The sequence below is a fragment of the Chelon labrosus genome (assembly GCF_963514085.1).
Source record: "Chelon labrosus genome assembly, chromosome: 8".
Lineage (NCBI taxonomy): Eukaryota > Metazoa > Chordata > Actinopteri > Mugiliformes > Mugilidae > Chelon > Chelon labrosus.
The window spans coordinates 12011091-12028939 of NC_140358.1; the positions used below are offsets into that span (position 1 = coordinate 12011091).

The window sequence follows — 17849 nt, forward strand, 5'->3', positions numbered from 1 at the left end:
GTTCATTGAAGTAGCATACCTCAGCATAATCAGTAATTTTGAAAAAAAAGCAAAGATATAGTTGTGATTTCAACCATTTCTATCTGGACAACTATTACTATTTATTCAGAATAATCTTTGAATTACCTCCACCACTTCTCCTTTAACTCATATGCAAGCACCATCTTCTGTAGATACATGAACTGGATTTAGTTTTCCAGTGTTTCTACATGCCACTCTTGACAGTACACGGGTGGGAGATTTTTTTATAAGGGTCAATCATTTCAGATTTTCCTTTTACATTGTGGTATTGCATATCAATGTATTGAGCCCATTGTAGGCTGTGTTGCAATCAAGGACTAGTGTATGGCAAGCCCTTTCAGGTTTCTTGTAGCATGCATACCACCTCACAACTGCACCATCTTGCTCACTGAGAAACTTCAATTTGATCATTTGACATCATCCTTTGTCATTAATGCTTGTGTTTTTCCTGTCATGCAGAAGTACGTTTAATGAAGAGGCCTGTTAGAACTATTTCGACTAGAAAGGAATGTGACTCAAAGCATCATGCCTTGCAGGGAAATGACAACAAACAGACATGTTATATTGAGAATGTTTTTATTCAAAGTTTACTCCCATTAGTGCTTCCAATACACCATACAACAGCATTATGTGAGCTGGGCAAGTGCAGTGGAGGGTGCTCGAAGATGAAGAGTAGCACATTGCGATGCTGACGACAACACTAGGGTGGGTGTGTCTTATACAGTGAAATTAGAACCACAACTTTTCCACCAAGTTTTTTTCTTAGTTTTAAAACAAACGAAAAAATTCAAAAATAAAAAAATCTGAAAAGGGATTTTACAGTAAAGGGGGCAAAACTCCAACAACTTCCTGTCCACAGTTTGGGGGAGAGGGAAGAATCCAAGTAACAGGTTAGAGGTCATCTTCTTCATCTGGGAGTGCTGTTTGTGATGCAACCTGGAGGGAAGAAGACCAAATGAATTTTCAGATTCCAAATCTTAAACGTTATTCTGCCAAGTTTCTCTATATACTTTTCTCAGATCAAGAAGCTGCTGGATTAGGGTTAACATATTTGCATCTGCACATAAATCGAGCCAGTATGGTTATACTCACTTGAAGCTCTTCCTCATACTTGGCAGCAAGGGTTGGGTCCATCTGGACCTCTGGGGGAGCGAGGGCAGGCATGGCCACAAACTCCAAGTTAGGATCACCAATCAACTTCCTTGCTAACCACAAGAAAGGTTTCTCAAAGTTGTAGTTACTCTTGGCGGAAATGTCATAGTACTGGGGACAGAACAGATTACAGCAGTTAGAAACTATGGTTAAACGTCAGATAGAATCAATCCAGTGTCTTTTAGGATTCAGAAGTGACAGAGTACAGGAGATGCACAATATCGGTGCGCAGTTATCACCTGCAGGTTCTTCTTGCGGTGAAACACGATGCTCTTGGCTTTGACTTTCCTGTCTTTGATGTCCACCTTGTTGCCACACAGGACAATGGGAATGTTCTCACACACGCGGACCAGGTCACGATGCCAGTTGGGCACGTTCTTATAGGTGACTCGAGAGGTGACGTCAAACATGATGATAGCACACTGAGCTGTTGGGGTAGAAGGGAGATTTTACACTCCATGTCACACATGAGGGATGACTTCAAATGGCAGCTGGGAAGAATGTAACAAGCAGAGCAGCTTGCTTAGAATGTGAAGAGCACCTTGAATATAGTAGCCATCTCTCAGGCCTCCAAACTTCTCCTGACCGGCTGTGTCCCACACATTATACTTGATGGCACCTCTGTTGGTGTGGAACATCAGTGGGTGCACCTCTACTCCCAGAGTAGCTAGAATTACAAGCACAGGCAACATGTAAGGGCAAGAAAAACATAACTTTGAGACATATCTCTCAGACATTAAGCAAGCAGGGCATTTAACAAACGCGTTGATGTCCCTGCACCTAAATTACCTCAAAGCTAATTCAGCATTTCCACTTCTGAAAGCAGGTGGCTCAGTAAGGAGTCACAGCACAGGTTTTGGACCAGAGCCCGCTTTCAGCTTAATCTGGCCAGAATAGGGCACAGCATCAACTGCTAATGACTCCACATCAGAGCTGAGATCTCAGGATAATTCCAGGTCTTTAACCCTTCTGTACTTGGCACTTATTTCACGTGTTTACTCACCAACATATTTCTTCTCAAACTCTCCTGTAATGTGTCTCTTGACAAAGGTTGTTTTGCCGGTGCCTCCATCTCCCACCAACACCAGCTGTGAGATAAACACCACAGGTTAGTTCAGACTGGTTGATACTGGTTTATCACATTAGCCGTTAGCACCGCTAGCTTAAGTAACGCAGGCGCTACACCGCTTTAACTTGTAAGACCGCTAAATTGGACACGAGTGATATTACAATGCAAACACTTACCTTAAATACCGCCACCGGTACACACTGTGCCATTGAGTCCGCCGTGATTGCGATTTTTCTGAGTAGGAAACAACACAAGGCGGGATGGTTAGTTAGCACGTACTCCGTCACCCGCCTGTCTGCCTTGTTAGACAACCATCACTAAAGCTAGCTGTGTTAGCATTGACAAAAATTAACATTTTGGTGGAATAAAGGCCGAGCACTGGTTATGACTGATTGCAATCGGCTTTTTTTGTCGCATTGGGCGGTTTAATTTACGGCTAGGCCATCGGCTATTCATCAGGCTGTTGCCTAGAGATAACCACTTCTAGCATGTTCTATTCCAGCTAATGTCCACATACACGTTTGCGTGCAACGCTACAGTTATGTCAACGCCTGAATTTGCCTAGAAAAGGCTGCGCGTTAAACTAAATCATGAACGCCGCATACTAAAAGGTTTAACAAAGACAAGTCAGGCTCGACCGACGAAACGTTATTTCAACACTGGTGGTTGCTAGCTAGCACACAAGCTAGCAACGTTGGTTTGAATGCGCCATACGACGCGCGACCGCACTTTTTCTTGTTCGACTGGAACAATCGGACTGGAAGTCCAGCTAATGTGTTCCATGTTGCAGTTGATGGCTAACCTTAACAAAAACTAAACACATGTAAACTCACTTTGCGTATTCAAATATGTTTTCCCGGCATTAGTAAATAAATACAGCAACAGGACTATAAGCAGTTCTTAAGAACAAAGCAGTGGAAATGAGGGAGTGCGGCGGTTGCTAACCTGTTAGCTACCACAGCATGGAAGCCATTCTTTTTTTTCACTGAGCTAACGGCTAAGCTAGCTGGGAGTTAGCACAAGAAAACCAATGGGCCAATCTAGCCGCTCATTTCTCACATGGCTACACCTAAACGCCACACAAAACCCCAAAGCGAACCTTTCAGTTCTCCACTGTTTAAACAGTCTTTAAGGACAAACAGACACATAAAATTTAGGATGGGCCGCAATGAGAGAAGAATGTAGAGACTCACCGGTGTCACTGCCTAGAGAGAAAAGAGTAAATGGCTGCGTTCGCGGGAGATTCAGCGTGGACTATGAGTCAGTTTCCGCCCTTATCATGTGATCCACGCAGCGGCAAAAACGCATCTGCTTTTAGGGCATGGACCATAATATCTGCAGACCATGATTCAGCAGTCAGCTTTAAGACAAATATACTCCAAAGCCTCAAAGCTTGTAACGTATAATTTATGCCATGCCTTACACGTATCTCGAAGAACTGCAGGATGCATCTGAAAAGGATTTACAGGAATGTCAACTTATTTCAAAACAATGGAGAATAGTTACTGATTAGTTTTCTTGATAAATGTAGTTCTATGTTGCGTTATTATATGACGTACGTGAAGTTGAATAAATGACTTGTTTGGGGGATTTTTACTCGGCATAAAACTGATAAAAGCTGCAAATCATTACATCTTTAAAGCTAAATCCAGACATTGTTTCACTTGAAGAACCAAAACCACATTTTTTTTTTTTCAATTACAGACTTGTCAACTGGTGATAATCGATGGTGTTTCAACACCAGCATTAATGCAGCAGGAGAATGAACAGTTGGCTTTTAAATATGATTTATTTCAGTATCTTAAATATCATAAAAATAATCTGTTTGTAATTACTATTAAATCAGATACAACATTATTTCCAGTGCCACTGAAATATTCTGTAACAGACTGTTCATTTGGGTTGGACTTAATAGTCATAAAGTGCAATCTCACCCGTCCTTACAATACATACAGTAATTTGTGCGTTTAACATGTTTTTATGTGTTCTGTCAACAGATTGTGAGGCTGCAAGGCTTCACTACTCATCTGTAATTTGCTGGCATATCTGTAAAGCTACACGTAAACTCTTTAATGCATAAGACGTATCATTTTCATGTAGGACATAGCTTCAGTGGGAGTGAACCATCTATCTGTACAGGTAGTCAGCCTGTATATTGGCTGCTATCTCAGCCTCCCATCGGTCTCCATTGTTAAGCAGCTTTTCTTTGTTGTAAAGAAGCTCCTCGTGGGTCTCTGTGGCATACTCAAAGTTTGGACCCTAAGGGAGAGATAAAATCATTCAGTTACATCACCACAGGGAACTGTGCTCTCCCCTGTCCTATTCACCCTGTACACCCCGGACTTCAATTACAACACAGAGTCATGTCATATGCAGAAGTTCTCAGATGACACTGCAATTGTGGGGTGTATCAGAGATGGACCAAAACAGGAGTACAAGAATCAAGTGAACAACTTTGTCTCATGGTGCGAAGCAAACCACCTTCGGCTCAATACAGCTAAAACCAAAGAGATGGTAGTGGATTTCTGGAGGTCCAGGCCCCACCTGCAGCCCATAACCATCAACGGGGAGTGTGTAGAGGTGGTTCAGACCTATAAATACCTGGGTCTACAGCTGGATCACAAACTGGACTGGCCAGCTAACAAAGACTCAGTATACAAAAAAGGTCAGACTCCTCTCTATTTCCTTCGGAGAATAAGATCATTTAACATCTGCCGAAAGCTGCTGGACATGTTCTACCAGACTTTCGTTGCCAGTGCCCAGCTGTGGTGTGCTGAGGAGGCAGCACTAAGAAGAAGGGCACTTTGCGGCTGGACAAACTGATATAGAAGACGGCCTCTGTGGTAGGGGCAGAGCTGGAGTCCCTGACATCGGTGGCAGAGGCAAGGACCTTGAACAAACTCCAGTCCATCACAAACAATGTCCACCGTCCTCCACCATAGTCAGGCAGAGAAGCTCATTCAGTGACAGGCTGCTATTTATCTATCTATCCAAACAGAAATTTTACATAAGAAGTGTTGCAATCCAAACTGCATGCTTCTTATAGCTTCAGGTTTAGTTGAACCACTATAAACACGGGTAGAAGTGTTTCGAAAGGGCACAGCGGAAGGCGTGGTGAAAAGGTGAGGCATTCATGGGTGATAAGCTGTACACAAAAAAAGACTGAAGTAGCCGTGTGAATAATGACAAAATGAAAGAGAAGTTCAAACCCTACTTACACCTGACTAATCGCTACTGGACGTGTGGGATTTCCATTCAAGCAGTTTGTTTGAAGCATTGGAGGTCTAGAGTGCTTATGCTTTAGTATAAACAGCACTGAAGTGTTGCTCTGCTATAGGAATGTAAATGTGAAACTGATGTCACTGTTCAATGCAGTGTACAGCATTAGCTTATCTGTACCTCAACAATTGCATCAACAGGGCAGGCTTCCTGGCAGAAACCACAGTAAATGCATTTGGTCATGTCGATGTCGTAGCGTGTAGTTCTCCTGCTGCCATCAGCTCGAGTCTCAGCTTCAATAGTTATAGCCTGAACGAAAGACATGGAGGAAAATGAAGCCAGAGCTTGAGACAGACTTTTCAGGTGAATAGTGCATTACCTTTAAGCATTAGGTAATGCTTAACGCTATGTATATGTGTGCATAGGAAAAAAAAAACAATGTGGTGTCTATACTGTATGTAAAACAGAGACAATAGACATGGGTGGGCGGCCAACAGCATGCAAATATTATATGTGCTGAATAAGTGACTCACTTTTTAAAATTGTTTTTAGACACAAAATACCCAAATGTTTCAAAAGAATGAACCTGATTAAAAGTGATCCTCTTCATTCAACCAATCCAATCTTGTCACATTTGTTGTGTTTGTCAGTAAAGGTGATGTAGTCTTATAAAAACATGCTGTAATTGTGTTTCCATGAAACAATTGTCTTCTGATATTGACTACTCAGAATAATACATACCTTTGTTTGCTTTAAAAAAAAGCATCATGCTTTCTGATCATTCTTGGTGACATGTGATCACTTATAATATAATACGGTGCTATCGTTAATTTATCTAACTAAAAGGAACTTCACCTGAGCAGGGCAGACGGCCTCACACAGCTTACAGGCGATGCAGCGCTCCTCTCCATTAGGGTAGCGGCGGAGGGCGTGCTCCCCGCGGAAGCGTGGCGACAGAGGGCCCTTCTCAAACGGGTAGTTGATGGTGGCAGGTTCACGGAACAGGTAACTCATGGTCATCGCCAAACCTGCACGTGAAGCGTTGAATCAAAGTGATTTGAGGGACAGTGCTGCTGTTAACATACATTTCAATACATGTCAAGAGATGAAAAGCAAAACCAACAATAATTCAGTCCATCAATCAAAACTTCCCTACCCTGTCTGCAGCACTCGGACACATGCCACAACATTAAGTTACTATTTTCTGCTGCAGATACACTATATTACCAAAAGTATTCGCTCACCCATTCAAATGATCAGAATCAGGTGTTCTAATCACTTGGCCTGGCCCCAGGTGTATAAATTCAAGCACTCAGGCATGCAGACTGTGAAACAAGACATTTGTGAAAGAATGGGCCGCTCTCAGGAGCTCAGTGAATTCCAGCGTGGAACTGTCATAGGATGCCACTTGTGCAACAAATCCAGTCGTGAAATTTCCTCGCTCCTAAATATTCCACAGTCAACTGTCAGCTCTATTATAACAAAATGGAAGCGTTTGGGAAAAACAGCAACTCAGCCACGAAGTGGTAGGCCACGTAAAGTGACGGAGAGGGGTCAGCGGATGCTGAAGCGCATAGTGCAAAGAGGTCGCCGACTTTCTGCACAGTCAATTGCTACAGAGCTACAAACTTCATGTGACCTTCAGATTAGCCCAAGTACAGTACGCAGAGAGCTTCATGGAATGGGTTTCCATGGCCGAGCAGCTGCAGCCAAGCCACACATCACCAAGTGCAATGCAAGGCGTCGGATGCAATGGTGTAAAGCACGCCGCCACTGGCCTCTAGAGCAGTGGAGACGCGTTCTCTGGAGTGATGAATCACGCTTTTCCATCTGGCAATCTGATGGACGAGTCTGGGTTTGGAGGTTGCCAGGAGAACGGTACATTTCAGATTGCATTGTGCCAACTGTGAAATTTGGTGGAGGAGGAATTATGGTATGGGGTTGTTTTTCAGGAGCTGGGCTTGGCCCCTTAGTTCCAGTGAAAGGAACATTGAATGCTTCAGGATACCAAAACATTTTGGACAATTCCATGCTCCCAACCTTGTGGGAACAGTTTGGAGCGGGCCCCTTCCTCTTCCAACATGACTGTGCACCAGTGCACAAAGCAAGGTCCATAAAGACGTGGATGACAGAGTCTGGTGTGGATGAACTTGACTGGCCTGCACAGAGTCCTGACCTGAACCCGATAGAACACCTTTGGGATGAATTAGAGCGGAGACTGAGAGCCAGGCCTTCTCGACCAACATCAGTGTGTGACCTCACCAATGCGCTTTTGGAAGAATGGTCAAAAATTCCTATAAACACTCTCCTCAACCTTGTGGACAGTCTTCCCAGAAGAGTTGAAGCTGTAATAGCTGCAAAAGGTGGACCGACATCATATTGAATTCTATGAGTTAGGAATGGGATGGCACTTCAGTTCATAGAATGAGTAAAGGCAGGTGAGCGAATACTTTTGGTAATATAGTGTATGTATGCATTTTATATTCTAGAGAGTTTACAGAGCAAACACCTGGTGTATGCATGAATGATTCAAGAGTATGTCACCAGAGCAAAGGGGCTTTCCAGTTATTTATGTTAAATAGTTCTATGTTGTTGTTCACAGTAAATGGCTGACGTAATATTAAATGTGACCTCTGAAGAGCTCAGTCAAAAGGAGGGTGGTGGCAGCCCGGTCAGTGATGGATCTCAGGTCTGTCGGCAGCTCCTGAGCATTGACATACTCTGCCAGCACAATAAAAGAAGTAAGCAGATGTGTGGTTAGAAAATAATCTTTCACATGTGGTGACTCTGACATGTCATATATAGCCTATTAATATCTCTCGGTGTGTAGCAGCACTTACTATATCCATCTCTCTGCACACTGACACTGAATGAGCGCGTGACACCATGGCCATATCCAATTGTGCCTGGAAAGTAATGCAATAAGCAACGTTAATAGGCCAGATTTTGTGCATATACAATGTTAATGACACCTGTTACAGTACCTTGCTTTGAGTAGCAGTGGAGAAGACGGAGACTCAACGCAGAAGACATCTGAGCAGAGAAGATTACTGAAACAGATGAGCACACATTAGATCAAGTTAAACCCAAACCTTGTTGCAGCCTTAAAAAGTTCTGACAACAAGAGATGAGACTGCCAGAAGGGAACAGCCGTCCTCTAATCTGCCGCCCCAAATACTAATCAGCACGTTGGCGATTTGGCACATTCACGGAACGCCGACAGAATGGGAAGAACGGCAACATATCCGGTTAAAGTGATTTAGGAACATTCACGGATAACCGAGCGTTGCTAAACCTACATTCAAAGATTTCATATAAACGGAAACGTTTATGGCTTTTTATTTTTTTTTTAAATCACATTAAATATTGTCGAACCACAAACAAGGCCTACAATTAACAACAGGCTAAGGGACTCTAGTCATGTAATGTTTTCGGATTCTTAAATGAGGTCTGCGCGATACACGTGAACGCGTCATTTCAAATAAACCGTTAGTAAAATTACTCTCTTCGGCTGAAAAACTACCACAGACCTTCCTTAAAGCTTCGATTAAGCTATTTACTTTGATTTATTCGGACGACACAGGTTCGTAATACAGCATTTTTGCAGCTAATTTCCTAATGGTTAGTTCATTTAGGGTCAGCTGGCATAATACGAGCCATAAACTCAGCCTAGTTGTGCTTTTTTTTTAGTTTTAGCTTAAAATAATCATAAGAAATAACAAAATATAGCTGCACTTTATTATATTAGCCTGTTTAACTGGACTTACCGTTGACACAATCTTCAGATGACCAGAACGAAAACAACGGTCCGTGAACTGCGCAGTAGTGCTTGTGCTGCATTCAAGACCTCATTCTTAGATGGGAGACCTCATTCTTAATCGCAGGTTAACCGGTGCCCTCATTGTGCTCACATTATGTAAATAGATTTACCTTTGGGTTCATATAATTGCACCATCTCCACCAATGTTTAAAAGCAATAAAGCTATTACACACAAATCACTGAATCACATAAGTCATGTAAGGAAGACTCATGTTTGAGTATCTGTCACTTCCATGGCATCTAAAAAAAAATAATAGATTGTGAAAGACTAGTCTATAAATAGTTGGTTTGCTGCCACAAAAGCACACACTCATTGTCAAATGTCAAAGGGAAGGACGGGACATTGTGTATTTGTATTAGTGAGAGAGAGAGTGAGAGAGAGAGAGAGAGAGAGAGAGAGAGAGAGAGCAAATGGGCAAGAGAGAGAGGAAGTTTGTCTTCCTCTTCCATCACTAGAGGATCTCTCACACTTCACCTCTTCAGCAACCGACAGTTCAAATGTGACGGAAATGTAAAAGGTAATTACATTAAAATGCATATTAACGGGGGCTTAAAAAACGCGGTTATGTTCACCGATAAAAAGCAGGAAGTTGATTTACACTAATGTTAGAGTCAGACGATTTTATGACTTTGATGAAACAAAGAGAACGTTTGCGAACTAGCTACTATTTCTGGATGTCCTTCAGTTACTTACCATCTCTCATATATTGATTTTACTCATCTCTGACTCAATCGGCTTCGCATTATCACAGTGATCAAGTAAAAGGGCCTCCTCCTTTCACTGCGAAAGATGTTGAGTCCGTCAAGTGCAGCGCAGAAGAACCTCAGTGAAGAGGACAGCTCCGGATCGGATGGAGGGTCAGAGGTCAGCCTGGAACCCGAGACGGACCGGTTTGGCTTCATTTTGACCAATGGATCCACAGCTGGGTGAGCGCTTCGTCCACATCGTGCTTCTGTACTGTTATTGCACTGACACTGAGCTAGACCAAACCAGGTGTACGGCTTCATTTTCTTTTCAAAGAAAGGTTTGTGCGTTTTATCTGAAGAGGAAACAGCAGAAAGGCAAACATAGCCTCAGGAGGTTGATGATGATGATCACACAGTTTAGAAAACCCAGACTTTACAGACTATGGGTGGTTGGCAAATGACAGATATAGAAAACGCAAAACCTGAACCCATTCAAGAAATTTACAGTGCGACCATACAATGTTCGATACCAAAAATAATTTGTCAAAAATGTAAAAAGTTCATTTAGAGTTGATGTGAATTATTAAAAATGATTGGTTCCAAAGGATTCTACCTGCTGTTTAACTGTATAATAACAAGCATGTCGCTCTGATCTGATGATTTAACTATTATGACTCCGTATACGACCCCATACATGTATTATTAATTATTAATTATGATGCTCTTGTTTCTATTGATGCCCAAAGAACTAATTTAAAAGAGTTTGTTGTCCTGAGAGCTGAAAAACTGTTTGATAGGTGGAGCCCAGGTGAACTGAAAGTTTCTAAAAGGAGCCTGAGATGAGAAACTAAGTCATTTTCTCATGGCAAGAACAGGAAGTTCTAAAGAGACCACACATCTAAAGAGCAGTGTTTTAATTCAACGTTTTTAAGAGACAGGACAGCATCTGCATCCAATACACGGAGGCAACCTGGGAAATAATGTGTTATATTTAATAAATATCACACCAAAAGACAATTAGTGCACTGGCTTTAATAGAAATCTTCAGCTCCAGCAACATTTGTTTGAAGGTCTTCATCTATTTGAGAATCTCCAAGCACTGCAAGGAGAGGAGATCTATTAAAAAAGCTGTAGCGAGTCGAGCTGAGAGTTGTAATGCAGCTTCAACCACACTGGCTCAGAGCGGAAATGTTTAAAGCAGAGACACCTGGTATTCTGGTAAATCAATAATGATCAATAATGACACGAGAGTGTTGCAAAATCCTTTACCTGTGAGATTATGGCACACAGTGGGCACGCTGCGATGACGTGGATTTCATACGTTTTCTACAAATGTGTTGAATACGTTTTAGAGCTACGCAGACAGTCTGCTTAAAGAATACTGTGCCTCATACTTTCAGTTATGGCCCTGTATTTAGAGTGCATGTAATAAACAGTGAAAACGTCCTGGCAGTGAAGGCCTGCAAAGCTATATAAATCTAGTATAACTGAACAAAATGCTACCTGTCACACTTTCCCCATTGATAACATCCTGATCTGTTGCCGTGGAGACGTCACACTGCAAACTTGCGGTTTTCCTGTTTCCTGTCTTGCCTTTCGGAGCGCTGTCTCTGTAGTGACAACACACAAAATGTGCGTGAAGCAACTCTGGCATAAAGGTCGCCAGTAAAAATGACTTTTAAGAAGTTTTTAGACATTCCATATATGAAAAACTCAAAACACATTAAGAGGTTTTATCCCTTATGTTTAAAACACTTACCTGGTGTTTTGTGTGCTGCGTCATGTCAGGAGTGTGGGCCCATCCCCTGAACTGGTCCGGCAGAGGGAGGCCAAGTGGATAAACATCATTCTGCAAGAGGAACGCATCTTGTCGATGAAGAAGAACAAGGTGTGACCCATTTTAGACCCGTAATAACGATAACTCAGCTCAGAGTATTGAAATAACACAAGAAATGAAAGCTGAATCACATTTAATTCAGACTCCTGGTATTGTGTCCCACTGTAAACCACGGCCATAGTTTATTGGCCACTGTTAATGTGCTTTATCTACTTTGATAAGTCAGGATTTACGCTGCTTTGTGCTATCTTTGTGGATGTGTGTCTCCTCAGATAAAAGAGCAGTGTCAGAAAGGCATCCCTGCCTCGCTCAGAGCCAAGGCCTGGCCTCTGCTGAGTGGAGCCTCAGTCAAGATGAAACAAAATGAAAAACTATACGAGGTAGGGAAACTAAACACACACACTGCGGGACATGTTTTCTAGTAGTCGGCAGGAACAAGGGCTGGTGTCTGTAACTTAACTGATAACTGATTTGTCACTTTTTACTGTATGAATTAATACATTAAGGAAAATCAGTCACTGATGTAATTTATAATACAAATATATCAGTGGGCTGTAGGAGCTTGTGATAAATATTTTATGACTTTTCCTGGACTATATCATAAATCAGCATAACAATTTGAGTATAACAGTATAACATTAGACAGCAGTAGTCTCGTGCTTTGTAGATGGTTGTCATAAAGGAGGTTTTGTCTGTGTTAAGAGGCTGGACTTACAGCCGGGCCTGCAGAGCTGGGTGGATATTATCGAGAGAGACCTGGACCGACAGTTCCCTTTCCACGAGATGTTCCTCTCCAAGGACGGACACGGGTCGGCAAGGCCTCAAATATTTTTTTTTTTTTACACTGACAAGCTGATAGCTACAGAAATGTCATTCATGCTTTCATTTCTTTTTCATATGCTGCGAATTACATTTGCATTTGCCCAGTAGGACAGGAGTGAGCTCTTATCATGAGATGTAAACTTCTGGTTTGTGTTACTAACTACTGCGGCGTGTGTGCAGGCAGCGTGGTTTGTTCCGGGTGTTGAAAGCCTTCACGCAGTATCAACCAGAAGAGGGTTACTGCCAGGCCCAGGGCCCTGTGGCTGCAGTTCTGCTGATGAACATGCCTGCAGAGGTAGAAACCAGCAACGCAGTTTACTTTTCTTTCACATGAAGTAGCAGCTGCAAACCAATCTCAAAAACATTAATCTTGCATTGGAGAAACCAAGGACCCTTTCAGACACTGAATCTGTAACACAGCCTGGTATATCTAGCTGATAAAGTATTATTTTTACATTCTGTCCAATGGCTTAAATGCTGATAAATGCCCTCAATACCGAGCTACCATGGCACCTAATCTTCACCTTATTTTACCCTGGCAGGAAGCCTTCTGGTGTCTGGTACAGATCAGCCAGCAGTACCTGCCTGGATATTACAGCCCTCTGCTGGTGAGGACATGCACATTCTCATCTGACACCCAGATCATTTATATGTGTTCCATTAAATTGAATTCAAAGGCAGACGTCTGACCCAAACACACAGACTCATGTAATTACACCGTCTGCACCCGTGTTGTTTAGGAGGGAGTCCTCTTTGACGCGGCCCTGCTGACCTGGGTTTTGAAAAAGACGTGTCCAGCTGTACATAAACACCTGCACCATCACGGGGTGGAGCCCCTCATGTTCGCCACGGACTGGCTCATGTGTCTGTTCACGCGTCACCTTCCATTCAACACGCTCCTCCGCGTCTGGGACCTCTTCTTCTGTTACGGTGCGTCGTCCTCTTTGTATGCCAGTTCCATAGGGGTCAAAAAGTCAATCAGATATCTCCTTAAGCTTAAATAAAACAAAAAAATATATATATACAGTATGTATTGCAGATTTCTGTTCTAGTGGTAATGCATTTTAAGAAGCAGCATTTGGATAGATGAATAGAAGAAATTCCTGGGGACTGATTAACATGAGATTAATAATACTGGATGCTAATAGCTTTGACTTTGTATGTGCCACAACTCACACCTTTCAAGAGATGACTAACAGTAGATCATTTACAGCACAATCTTCAAAACTTATATTGGTTATTTTATAAAACTATACGGCAGGTCCAAATGCTTTTATTCTGGGGACCAATGGGAAAACATACAGCATTAATTACATTTTAAATAATACGGTTTTCAACTTTGTGGCAACAGTTTGGTAAAGGTTCCTGTCCCTGTGTACGTGACAAAACCCTTTTCGGATTTCATTGAGAATGAATTTGATGGGCTCCGACCTCTCACCCACATAACACATTTGCAGTGAACTGGAAATGTGTTATGTGGAAGCTGTTATTGTTGTAGCACACAGAGTTGTGGAGTGAGAGGTTAAAATCAACCATTTCTTCCTGATGTGTAGAAGAAGCTCCTCAGCAGCAGCTTCCTCCTCCTCCGTGTCACACATTCTCTTCTCCATCCTCAACTATCCCCTTCTTTGCTCTCCAGGGGTGCGGGTGCTGCTCCAGGTTGCGGTGGTGCTCGTGCGCCGGGTGCTGGGTCGGGCCGATCAGAGGAAGCAGTGTCCGGGCCAGATGGAGACTCTGGAGAAGCTGAGGGGCATCAAGGAGCAGGTCCAAGATGAAGACGACGAGGCCTTCATAGCAGAGGTAAGACCGAGATGGGCTGAGGGAGGCAGCCACTGTGATAAGCGCTGCAAGCTCCACCCTCAAGTTAGTTCAAAGAGGTTTCATTTCTAATGCTAATGAGAGCGGAAGTTTAGCCTTCAAAACAAGACCACAGATAGCATCAAGACCACAGCCTCAAAAGCCAGATAAACAAGCAGCACAATTTGAAAAAGGCAATTATAAGCAAATTAATAATTAACTAGTTTTCCAGGCATATTTCTGGTCTACTTTTTGCTTTGGTGGAGAGCATCAGTGCAAATCAGCGCAAAGCTATTGTACCATGTTAGACCAATCTGCACCCTCATCATCACTATCTTTTAGGACGCAAAAGGAAATAACAGGGCCTTACAGGTCACCCAAACAAAAGAGAATCCTAAGTATTTTCTCTTGTTTCAGGTGTGTTCTGTGCCACTGTCCTCCAAAGAGCTGGAGAAGCAGAGGGAGAAGGAGTTCGAGAAGTGGAAGAAAGACAGACCATCATCCACCTTTGACCCAAGAGGTCACTGCAAAGGATACCAGATGGCGTGTGCGAGAGCTCAACGGGAAAAAGAAGAACGGGAGAGGAAAGACAGAGAGCAAGGGAACCTGTCTGTCCCTCTCGCTCGCTCTTCTTCAACGCTCTCGCTGTCCCCTTCCCTCCTTCACAAGAGGTGGAGGAAGGGGGGAAAAGGCAGCGCAGGGGAAAAGGAGGGCGGCAACAAAGTTGTGAGGCATCTTTCGATGGGAGCAAAAGAGGACTTGAGAGGCTGGACTGATTTAGATTTTAAGAAGGTGCAGGGTGTCCAGGAGGAGGAGGACGTAGTATTGGAGGTACACAAAACACAGGGTGAGTCAGGACTAACAGGACAACCTGAACGGAAAGAACTTTTACAAGAACAGAAAGTCACGGAAAAAAGCCAAAACACACCAACAGAACATAGAGAAGAAACAGAGATCGAAAAGGCGGAAACGAAAATCACTGAAAAAGAGGAAAACGTACTCAAAGAGACAGAGGACAGTGGAATGCTTTCAGACCAGAAAGATGAAACAAGTCAGTGTCCAGCAAACGATCAGACTGTTGAAAATGTCCTCCAGCCCACAGAACCTACATCTCACTGTGAAGAGGAAGACGAGGTTCACGTTGAGAGCCAATCCCAAGATGACAAATGTAAGGACCAGGAAATGAAGGCCGAAGACACAAACGAAGAGACAGAGGAATGTGTGACAGAGAACGCAACTGCTGTGGAGGACGACCAGGCTCAGATACAAACAGAGGGAGATACAAACACAGAAGTGGAGAGGCGAGCAAGTGCAGATTCAAGCGAGGAGCAGGTGACTCCGGCTGACATGAAACCAGAAGAGAGCACAGAAACTGAGAATGTGCAACAGATGCAGATGGCCACCGTCACAGAAGACTCAGAGACAAGAACTGAGACAAGTCTGGACCCAGAGGGCGGAGACGACGAAGCTTCAACTGTCAAAAACCAAGCTCCTGCAACAGAGACGGAAACACAACAGGAAGAAGAAGAAAAGGAAGGCGCATTTGAGGGAAGATGCCGCAGCACTGAGTCATTAGTGGAAACAGAAGAGAAAGAAGAGTCCCACACCCGAACAATGACAGAAACTGAAGTACTGGCACAGACTCAGGAAAATGTAGAAGAAAATGCAGACACACCGGACGAAATGAAAAATGAATTAATACAAACAGGTTCAGAGGAAGAGGCAAAGACGGAGGAGGAGACATTAATCACGGCTTCGCCCGAATGCGTCGCACAACAAGAGGGGACAGTCTCAGCAGCTGAGACACAAACAGAAGCCGAAATACCAGTTCCAATTAGTGAGTCAAATGAAGCCGGTGAACCTACACAGGAACCTACACAGGAAGAAGCAGAAAGAAATTTGACCTTACACTTAAAGGCAGAGGCCGATGAATGCATCTGTGATCAAACAAATGTAGAAGAGACGCCAACAGAAAATCAAACGATTCAGGAGACTGCTGAAGAAAAGGAAGAGACTTCAGCACATGTTGAAGCACCAAACGCTGAGGCTGATGAGAAGAGTTCAGTACAAACAGACACCTCTGAAACGCAAACAACCGAACAACCGACAAGTGAAGTCACAAAGAGTCCTGCCGAGGAGGAAAGCACAGAAAGCGCTGAGGCTGATGAGAAGAGTTCAGTGCAACCAGACACCTCTGAAATGAGAACAACCGAACAACCGACAAGTGAAGTCACAAAAAGTCCTGCAGAGGAGGAAAGCACAGAAAGCGCTGAGGCTGATGAGAAGAGTTCAGTACAACTAGACACCTCTGAAACGCAAACAACCGAACAACCGACAAGTGAAGTCACGAAGAGTCCTGCAGAGGAGGAAAGCACAGAAAGTGCTGAGGCTGACGAGAAGAGTTCAGTACAACCAGACACCTCTGAAACGCGAACAACCGAACAACCGACAAGTGAAGTCAGAAAGAGTCCCGCAGAGGAGGAAACCACAGAAAACGCTGGAGAAAACACAGCAGGAGAGGAAGATGTCTTCACCTCTACTCAACCAACAGATGATCTGCTTACTGACAACAAACCACAAGTAGTCCAAGATAAAGATTCCCACTCTGTCAAAGACCAGTCTGAGCCCCTGGCACAACCCTCTGGGCGTCGCAGCAGCCGCTCTTCAGCTGATGTCTGTGTCCGCAGGTCGTCCACCTCACGTGGCTCCAGGTCAGCGCTCTCTGGGGATCTCTTCACCACCCCACAGACAACTAGCCAATCTCAGCGCGCCCCTAATCACCCAAAAGTTGAACACACAGAGTCACAATCCAATCCTGGAGCTGTAAACTCAGGAAAAACTGATCCTGGTGTGACAGGTTCTTCAGAAGTTATCTCATCACGTCCTGCAGAAGTGACAGAGGAGCAGCACCCCAAACGTTTCGGTCTCTTCCGCCGGCCCAAAAACACCAAGGCTAAGGGGACACCCAAAATGCAAGTGCCGAAAATCTTGATTCAAGATTTCAGTGATGGGACGGGGACGGGAAAACTGGTGGAGGAAACGGTGGAAGAGAAACTGAGCTCCAGGGAGAGGAGGAGGAGGCGGAGGGAGCAAGAAAGAAAGGAGAAGGAGGAGGAGAGGTTGAAAAAGAAGAAAGAGAAGGAGAAGGAGAAAGAAAGGGAGCGAGAGAGGAGGAAACCGCAAACGAGGGGGAAAGGTTTTCAAGAGCAAAAAGGGAAAAGTAGTGATGAGGTCCCTCATCCTGCAAAGACTGGTTCACAGACATTTAGATATTCTCCTTCTCATACTGAATCTTACTTCTGACAAAAGAAAAAAAAAAGAAAAAAATCTCATATCAGGTGTCACTGCCCTTTTAACTCAACTAGACTCTGGTTAATGTGTGAGGTCCTGCCTCTTAAATCTTTGCCATACTTGAACTTTCTGAC

The 17849-nt window shown here is 43.6% G+C and overlaps 3 protein-coding genes across 3 annotated transcripts; 1 reads left to right on the forward strand and 2 right to left on the reverse strand.

The window, feature by feature from the left end:
* Positions 1-580: 580 nt before the first annotated feature.
* ran (RAN, member RAS oncogene family) lies at positions 581-3508 on the reverse strand. The gene is made up of 7 exons (XM_084549501.1): positions 3436-3508; positions 2419-2476; positions 2177-2261; positions 1715-1840; positions 1413-1600; positions 1114-1284; positions 581-957 (listed from the first exon to the last, which is right to left on the reverse strand). Exons 2-7 carry the CDS (start codon positions 2449-2451, stop codon positions 913-915), a joined length of 648 nt encoding a protein of 215 aa, XP_084405627.1. The 5' UTR covers positions 2452-2476; positions 3436-3508; the 3' UTR covers positions 581-912.
* A 584-nt stretch (positions 3509-4092) lies between these two features.
* ndufs8b (NADH:ubiquinone oxidoreductase core subunit S8b) lies at positions 4093-9301 on the reverse strand (the record flags this gene model as incomplete). Its single annotated transcript, XM_084550516.1, has 7 exons — positions 4093-4501; positions 5642-5770; positions 6317-6489; positions 8093-8182; positions 8302-8367; positions 8446-8511; positions 9229-9301. The coding sequence occupies 7 exons, from the start codon at positions 9299-9301 to the stop codon at positions 4370-4372; spliced, it is 729 nt and encodes a 242-aa protein (XP_084406642.1). The 3' UTR covers positions 4093-4369.
* Positions 9302-9739: 438 nt separating this feature from the next.
* Positions 9740-17841, forward strand: tbc1d10c (TBC1 domain family, member 10C). The gene is made up of 10 exons (XM_084549481.1): positions 9740-9799; positions 10034-10208; positions 11757-11856; positions 12078-12185; positions 12508-12614; positions 12808-12922; positions 13170-13235; positions 13368-13557; positions 14267-14427; positions 14842-17841. Exons 2-10 carry the CDS (start codon positions 10072-10074, stop codon positions 17725-17727), a joined length of 3870 nt encoding a protein of 1289 aa, XP_084405607.1. The 5' UTR covers positions 9740-9799; positions 10034-10071; the 3' UTR covers positions 17728-17841.
* Positions 17842-17849: the final 8 nt, after the last annotated feature.